The sequence below is a fragment of the Bemisia tabaci genome, chromosome 5 (assembly GCF_918797505.1).
Source record: "Bemisia tabaci chromosome 5, PGI_BMITA_v3".
In the NCBI taxonomy this organism is placed as follows: domain Eukaryota; kingdom Metazoa; phylum Arthropoda; class Insecta; order Hemiptera; family Aleyrodidae; genus Bemisia; species Bemisia tabaci.
The window spans coordinates 37,072,197-37,081,266 of NC_092797.1; the positions used below are offsets into that span (position 1 = coordinate 37,072,197).

Below are 9,070 nucleotides of genomic sequence, written 5' to 3' on the forward strand. Positions count from 1 at the left end.
TGATTTTTAATCGTCTTATGTAGTTTCAAATTGTCTATATGAGGTAGTTCAAAAATGTATATTCCTTCCTGATATTTGGAATGTCAACCACCATACCCCTCCCTGAACGAACACTTGTCTCGCAAGTTTGTATCCTCCTTAAGAATTACGGCAGAATTACGTCAGATATTCTCTGTTCTGCTTTACATAGTACGAAAATGACATTTTTTGTCGACTTACCAAAATTATCGAGTAATTTAAAATAGAAATCACTTATCGATGCGCAGATTTTGGTGTGATACTCTGACGTCATAGCCCTTCTTCTGTCATGTTAATTTATGTTCATACCCGCCCGACCTCCTCCCCTTAGAGATTGTCGTACCTTATGGACGACATGTATGCACAAAACCAAAACTTGATTTTTGACATTGATTGTTTGCAGGCCATCAAAGAGGAGGAGAAACGCAAAGGTCTCATCGGCAACCTGGGTCAAGACACCTCAGACAGCTTGACCGTTTACCTGCGTCGCCCGAGCGACCCACCGGACGCGTCGAGCACGTCCGCACGTCTCCGGGCCGGGAAGGTGAGCCCCCTCTTGGCGCGCCGCGTCCTCCCCTCGCTGGACACCCCGCCCCGCTCTCCCGAGGATCAGCACCACCTGCCCCCATTCTCCTCCCCCTCACGACTCAGGTCGGACTCCCTGGTCCAGGACAAGGTGGAGATCGACTCCGACAACATCGAGACCCCTCCGGCCACGAGGAAGCTCATACGGGTAGGCCGGGAGCCAGAACGGGCATCGACCAGGTCTTCGTCGCCCAGGAAGAAAGACGACGAAGAAGTTCTGGGCGATGGTCAGTTCGACCGGTTCTCCTCGGCGCGGCGAACGAGGAGGTACCGCAAGTCCCTGGAAGAGGAGCGGCCCGAGGGCGGCGCCTGGGAGAACCTGGGAGACAAACTAGTCAAAAGCACCGACGCCCCGCCCGTCGGGGTGGACACCGAGTCCCGACTGCGCCAGTGGCAAGACCGGCTCAAGTACAAAGGCAACGAGGAGCAGGCCATGGAGATCATCACGCGCTCCGGCGAGGAGCTCAAGAACATCGGGCAGCAGCGCGTGTCCCTGGACGAGATGCGCGACTCCTCCAAGCCCGGGAAACATCGCACCGTCATCAGCATCAACGGGGAGGATAAGGACAAGCCCTACCTGGGCCGGGACTACAAGACGGACCGGGAGATGAGGCAGTCGCACCGGGCGAGCCACGGCCACGGCTCTTTCCTCGATCAGGAAGCCAAGTTCGCGCCCACCTCCATCAAGATCCAAAACCGGGATAGCGCCGCGCGCCACCGAAACGAATTTATCCCTGAAATCAAGGTAATCATATTGATTAGTATGTTTTTCTACGCATGCACAAAGCTGCAGGCTGATAGTTGAAATGGACCACTAGATAAGGTGCGAATTTAAGCAATCTGATACATGTTTCTTAACCAGAATTTCACGTAGAACACGATTAACGCAACGAATATTACTGAAACGAACTCCTAACGAAGATATTAACGTTTTTACATCACATTGGTTACGAGGAATTTGAACTGCCCGCTCACAAGAAACTCAAAGCTCCACGTGAGTCAAACCGTGCACTACAACGGTTTCAGCAATCTTCTCAATCGAGCAATGTTCATTTCCCACCACGTGTTGTTCAAACTATGAGCAATTTGCTATAGCTGAGCCAAAGCGTCAAAATTGAGGTTGCCAGATTTTAATATAGCAGAGACTGTCATGATAACGTTTAGCGCGCGATGTGAATCACGTAGAGCGTTGAGTTTTCGTGAGCGGGTGGTTTGAATTTACGCATCAAGAATCATTAAATATCTTCGTAAGGAGTTAATTTCGGTAATTTTCGTTATGCGCGCCGTGTTTTACGTGAAATTTTGTTTAAGAAACATGTATCAGAATGCTGAAATTCGTACCCTGTCTAGTGGTCTATTGGAGACAATTCTGTAGACAAAGAAGACATAGGGAGTATGAAGGGATACTATCGGTTGAAAAGGGTGGTTCCTATAGACGAAGGAAGAAAATAATGGATTGACTATAGATTCTCTTATGGGTTCCCGTTAGTTAGTCTTAGCTTTTGTCCATTGCAACCATCTGCTTCCCCACCAATAGGATCCCTCCAAATCCCTTTTATCTCCTTTGTACAATAGCTTTGTCCACCAATTTCAACAATCACCCAGTTGACCTCGCAAAAAACGTAATCAAGAGTCAGGCGTTGCCTAATTTCTGCCCCTCTTATTTTTTTGCTGATATCCCAGCAATCCTTACACTTGAAATTGTGTATGTATATTCTCCATATAACTAGACACAGGAAGTTTCTAGGCACTATCTCGTTTTACTTCTGTCCGACAATAAACCAAGAGCGAAAATTGGACTACATTTTACAATTAGAAACTACAATTTCTGACTCATTCATAAAAACGTATATGTCTATAGGGAAAACTAATGGCACATACGTTGTTTTTAAAATAGATAAGAAATTTTAGTTCCAAATTGCAAAATGTAGTCAAAATAGACAACGTAAAGAACATGCTAATTAATTCTTGTTAAGTCCGTTCGATTGATGTAGGAATAAAGTTTGGTTGATACTTGTTCGGCATCTGCCAAATACATTTTTCTCGGACCTCTTGCTTATTTGCTCAGTCTGGTATTGATGATTACCCGACTTTATTCTTTCACTCATGACGTTTTTTGCCAATACTTTCAGATGCTTCATATTCAATTGACGAGAATTGTGCTGTTTGTTTTAAATCAGGTGCAGGCGCTGACTCCGTCAAAACAAAAGGAGAACGACCTCAACGACGAGGGCTTCGAGGAGACACAGAGCCTTAACAGCCAGAGCACGAACAACGAAACCGACGGCGTGGATTCTGCACATAAAACGTTCAACCGGACCGACAGCTCCGACAGCGCCCCCTCGCGGCCGGTCAGCCGAAGTTTGTCGCTCCGCAACCGGATATCCAGCGACAGCAGCGCCCCCAAGCGGACCCCCAGCCTCCGGCGCACCGACTCGCTGTCGAAACCGAGAACGCCCACCCCCGCCGAGTCCACCCTGCGGCGTAAACTAGGCTCGAACCAAGACATTAACAGTAGCAGTAATAACATTAATAAAATTAACAATATTAATAGTTCCAGGACTAATTTGAAGCTGTCTAACTTGAGCGACAAGAGCAATCTCCTCATCAAGAACGCCAAGAACAGCTCCGGGGACTTGCGCAAGCCCTCGCTGGCCCGCACCAACTCCCAGCGGAGCGTCCTCAAGACTTCCAACATTAAGGTAAGATCAATATGTCTGCAGCTGTGCCAGTAAAATGATCGATGTATAGTTTTACCGAACTATTAAAGAAAAACAAAAAACTGCCAGGTATAGAGCTATAAATATTATTAAGAATCAACCATTTCCTAACTTTAGCAAATACGAGGAATTGGCCACCTACATTATCTTTCCCTAACTTTTCTTCGTTGTTTTCCTTATGTTTAAAATTTTTACAGTAATAAGAAAAAAACATTTCGGAAGCTGTTTTCTCAAAAGGTGACTATAAGACTAAAGGCTCTGCTCTCCTGCGCCACCTTAATTGAAGCACAGCACCGTATCAGTTGTGTACAACATCAATTTAGTTTTTTGATCGGTGTGCAGCACAAACTCTGCCAAGTGGACTACAGTTTGCAATTAGGAACTACAATTTTTGACTCAAAGAATTATCTGCGCATGGAAACTTATTGCACATAATATGTTGTTTCTGAAAGTGAGGTGAAAGTTGTAGTTCCGAGTTAAAATCAACAGTCTGTTTGTACACAACACAACTGAATCAGTCACAACGAAAACACACCAACTCGGTAACTCGAAAATACTCAATTTCCATTAAGGACAGTTAATTTACATAAAGGTCATTGAAGTTAGCGCGTCTGTTCCAACTTGAACCTTTGAAGTGGCCATACGTACTTGTCTTTCAGCAGCAAAAATCGTTTTCTTAAACTAAGTAACTTCTTCACCCCTGGTAAAAATTGGCGATAGGAGCTGCGTTTCAAAATACCATAAGAATTCTCATAGCCGGCTAAAAAAGGCTACAGAAAATCATATAGCTGACTGTAGAATGCGGAGAAAATCATACGGCCGGGCTATACGAAGCTATAAAAAATTATCCAGCCGGGCTATAGTTCCTATCGCCGGGCTTTACACTTTATCGCCTGGCTGTTGCTTTTTCGCCATCGATTATAAAAGGCTATAAGAAATTGTGCAGAAATTCGTGTGCTTTGGAAATCATTAAGTTTGGTACGGAACCACCTCAATATTTACAAAACACACATTATATTTTCCTTTAATACATATTTTGTTTTCATCAATTAAAATGAGAATAGTCCATACAGGATGTGCAAATATTTCAAAATCATGAGTTGAATAACGCTGACTCCGCGGACTCCGCGAGATTATATATTAGAGCCTAACACAAAGCGGAGCGGCGACGCACTGGCGCTACAACCTAACAGGGATACTTCACGCATTGCGCAACGCGTGAAGTATCCCTGTTAGGTTTGTAGGCGCCAATGCGCGTTCCGCGCCGCAGCGTGTCACGGCGCTTGAAGCAACTATTTCACACCAGAGGTATTGCACAGTATCATACGAAACTGAAGGCGCTCTAATATATTAGGAATGGCAGGCATCCATCAAAAGTACGGAGCTTTCCTCGCATAATAAATCAAGATACTACGGCCCAAAAAGAGAGCAGTGGTCCAAAAACTCACTAAGTTCTAGCATCCGTAATTAGTAACGTTTAACATACACTTTATCGTCTGGCTGTAGCTTTGTCGTCATCGGCTATAAAAGGCTATGAGAAATTGTGTATCCAGCGATGAAAGCTATTGGAAATCTTACAGCCGGCTGTAGGTCTATGGTATTTTGGAACACGGATTCTACTGCCAATTTTTACCAGGGACCCGCTGTGCAGTTTTGTGTGTGTCTTAATTATTTTCATTTTTCCGAGTTGGTGTGTTTTCGTTCTCACTGATTCAATTTTTGTCACGGTTTCGTCGGCCTTGTTACCTTTTTAATACGTGCACGTTGCAAATAAATTAACATTTCACAATTTACTTTTTCAAGGTGGAACCAAGGAAGAAGGTGGAGCGATCCAACTCGCGGAGCAGTCTCCGCAGCTCGCGGAGCTCCCTGAACAGCGCGACCTCTGTGAGCACGGTGCGGAACCTCCAGCCGGGCGCCGGGCTCCGGAACTACACCAACGCCATGAAGTCGGACCCGGGCAAACCCCTGGCTCCGGTGCAGCTCAAGTCGAGGAGCTCGGTACCGGCCAGCCGGAGCTCGAGTAGCGGGAGCAACAGCAGTGTGAGCGCCACCCCGGTCGCCTCCACGGTGAAGCGCCCGAAGATCTCCTCGGGCCTCAGCACCAGCTTCAAGGAGAACTCCGGGACCGCCGCCCTCCGCAGTGGGAGCATCAGCAACCAGGGCTCCAGAGCCACCAGCTCCTTCATGCGACCCACCGCCTCCACGCAGGCCAAGAACACCGCTGATAACCCTAAGCCTAAAGTTACCACCTCCAGGTTGACTTTCAAGTGAGACAGTGTTTAGTAATGAGTTATTTATGTTCCGCCCCGTTGGCAGAATGGAGATGTTGCATGTGTGAGGAATTTGCGATTTGACTGTTGTTTCTTATGTAAAAGTTCGCGAGAAACACGATGGTGCCACTTGTTTTCTCTGAAATCATCTCCCAAGCTCAAAAAAGCTCTCAAGTTGAGGCCAAAATGGAGGGGATATCCCACCCTACCCTGAGAGCCCACCTCTACATCAAAACAAACTCTCCATGCAAAGATAGGGAGCAAATACATTAGCAGTGATGCCGTGTTTTCAGTTTTGGAGTCCCCAAATGAAGGGGCAACCCTGCTACTGTATTTGCTCCCTATCTTTGCATGGAGAGTTTGTCTTGATGTAGAGGTGGACTCTCAGGGTAGGGTGGGATATCCCCTCCATTTTGGCCTCACTTTGAGAGCTTTTTTTGAGCTTGGGAGATGATTTCAGAGAAAACCAGTGGCACCATCGTGTTTCTTGCGAACTTTTACATAAGAATCAATGGTCAAATCGCAAATCCCTCACACATGCAACATCTCCATTGGCCATTCGAAAATTTTCCGCCACGTCCATGGACTGGTCATCCCCGTCGTTCAGTCTGGCTCATTGGCTTAGTTTTTAAACTTTTGATCGGCTAGTCTGCGGCCTGGCTGCCCAGTTCACAGAATGAGCAGGAACATCGGCCAGTTCGAGGACTGGGCAACGGGGGTGACCTATCCACAGATCCAATAAGTCACCCAGTCTCCAGACTGGGTAATTTAGCCAGCGAAATGTAAAATTTACACTGAAAAAAAGGCGGTCTTGTGTACCAGTAGACTGCTAATTTTGAGCCGACTCGTCCCATTAGTGTGAGCGAAATAGTAGATTCACACTACTAAATTGTTGTTGCACATCAACTAAATTGGTGCAGTAGACCAACTACCACACCATAAGTTATGATCTGACGATGATCGCCAGAAGTAGCCTAACTACATTACGTATTGCCTAGTTATTTCCTCCTCCGTGTTACTTTTTTTTAAAAGAAAATCCAAATAACACTCAGCCATGAAGTTGTGTAAGGAAATTTGTTATATTCTAGAGGTAACTCTTAAGAGTTTCAAAGCATAAAGTTTTGAATAGCCTCATGTTTGATTTTTATTGAAAAAAATGTGAACAAAATAAGAATTCAGGCATCGTGAAATTTGAATTGTATTTCCGATCAAAGTCATTCAGTCACTGCACAGCACTAATTTAGTTGATATGCCACATAATATTGACAGTTTACAACACCAATTTGGTCTGTGTACAGCACCATTTGGGTTAGGTGGTTCAAAAGTAGGTATATTGCTACTCAACACCAACTTTATTTTTTTCGTATGATACTTTTTTTGGTATGTCAATTTTCTGAAAAAAGCTTTGAACTCTGCAATTTTCAGAATTTACCACCACTATATCCTGAATCCATGTGGTTTCACTTAATGTTTTTTCTTGGAACTTTGGAATCGTTTCTAATCTTCCCTCGAAACTTTCGGTTTCAATCAAAGAAATTTTCCCGGAACTTGTTGGATAGATTTGAACTTCTCCAAAATTTTAAACAGTTCTGGTTGGAAACCTTGTCCGTAATTTTATTAGACACATTTTCCTATTAAAACTCGAAAAAAATTTCTCTATAGGTGTTACGGGCTGACTTTCATTTTTTAATTAGCGCCGTGTTAAGTATTGATGTTTTGAAAATTAAGGGCATATCCTATTTTTCTATTCAAACCCGGACAACTAAGCAGCAGTGTTTTCAAATCATATTTACATAAGTTCCTGCTTATACAAAATACTCTTTTAGCTCATACCTTGTCTTCTCGATGACTTAACTTGCCATCATCTCAGTCATCTGTCTATTTTGATCAAGGAGGAAGGAGATATGCCGAGAGAAATCGTGTAGTCAATTATTGAGTGGTAAATCAAAAAAGCTTTGCTAAAGTAAAAAATATTTATTCATTGTTTTTATTTATTTATTGAATTTAGTCAATTATTCAGATACTGAGCAAAAGTCCTAAAAAACATCACCCAAGAAAGCGGTGCGCTTAATCCAAACAGACGGCTGCCGAGATGTATCGATGAAAATGTTCAACTTTAAAAATCTTATGGATTCAATTTTTTTCAAAACTAGTCCAAGCACTGAGTAAGTAAAATCAAAGACCAGTCATGAATGAGGAGGATTTTAAAATTTGCGCCAAAAGTTGAAAAACACACCTTTGAGTTATTGAAGACTCTGAGACAATGAGTGGTGTATGTACAGACAATAATCTTGCACTCAAGGATGAAGTGTCCGTAGTTTTAAAATTTTACCGTCAAAAAACTGTATTATTTTCTTCGTACGTGTAGGATTGTATTCGTTTTTGGAATTTGGAGGTCGAAAGTTGCTTACGAAAATTTGAAAATGACGGACTAATGATAGGCCCAAAAGACCTGCACATTTCTTTGACTGCAGCTTCTGAAATTTCTGAAGCGTCAGTTAAGAAGATATCCAACTGATTTGCCAAACGAGGATGTAAATTTTAAATATCATAATAATTGAAGTCCATAAATAGTACCTACCTCATATACATTGTTCTGTTAGGCAACCAAAGTCGGTTCGGCCTATTTCACTAACAGATCCGTCAATGGTCTGTTTACAAAATTGTTTTTTTCTAGTTTCTCGTTTGAATTTTAGACTTTTTACCAGTAAGTATTACCATTGGTGTTGTTTCCTTCAAGCAGTGGCAATCAGTCTGATACTTATAGAAAGTTATCAATAACATTTTTTTTCTATTTTTATAATATAATTTTATTAGAATTGTAATATTATAAGTCCTTAATTGTATTATATTGATTTTTATTTTATTAATTTCAAATGATTGTTCTTCATTTCTACCTATCCGAGAAAGTTCTAGCAGCGATTACCCTGCGGGTACCTTCATGGTAGTCTAGCCGCAAAGTTTCCGTTTATTACTGTAGATGACCCGTTTTATGATTTCATAGAGACTCTCAGATGAAGACTAATATGACCGATACAGAAAAACAAAACAATTGTTTTTCCCCGTACAGCAGCGAAATCTTTCTCAAAAAAATAAATAAATAAGTAAATAAATAAATAAAATAAAAAGATTAGAGGAGCCCATAAAATTGTATTCTTAAGAATGAAGGTGCATCGTCACCAAGATATACAGTGAAGCATCAATTCCCTGGTAAAAATTGGCGATTGGAGCTGCGTTTCAAAATACCATAGGAGTTCTTATAACCGACTGAAGAGGGAGATAGAAAATCATATAGCTGGCTGTAAAAAGTGGAAAAAAATCATACGGCCGGGCTACACGAAGTGATAAAAAAGTATACAGCCATAGGAGTTCTTATAACGACTGAAGGGAGATAGAAAATCATATAGCTGGCTGTAGAAAGTGGAAAAAATCATACGGCCGGGCTACACGAAGTGATAAAAAAGTATACAGCCG

At 42.7% G+C, this 9,070-nt stretch overlaps 1 protein-coding gene across 1 annotated transcript in view; it reads left to right on the forward strand.

Moving 5' to 3' along the window:
* Positions 1 to 8,473, forward strand: part of form3 (formin 3) — a 115,124-nt gene extending 106,651 nt beyond the window's left edge. The window contains exons 23-25 of the mRNA XM_019056924.2: positions 422 to 1,348; positions 2,784 to 3,305; positions 5,127 to 8,473. Of these exons, the coding sequence (XP_018912469.2) occupies positions 422 to 1,348; positions 2,784 to 3,305; positions 5,127 to 5,597 (1,920 nt within the window). The 3' untranslated portion in view covers positions 5,598 to 8,473. The remainder of the gene's footprint in view (positions 1 to 421; positions 1,349 to 2,783; positions 3,306 to 5,126) is intronic.
* The last annotated feature ends 597 nt before the right edge of the window (positions 8,474 to 9,070 follow it).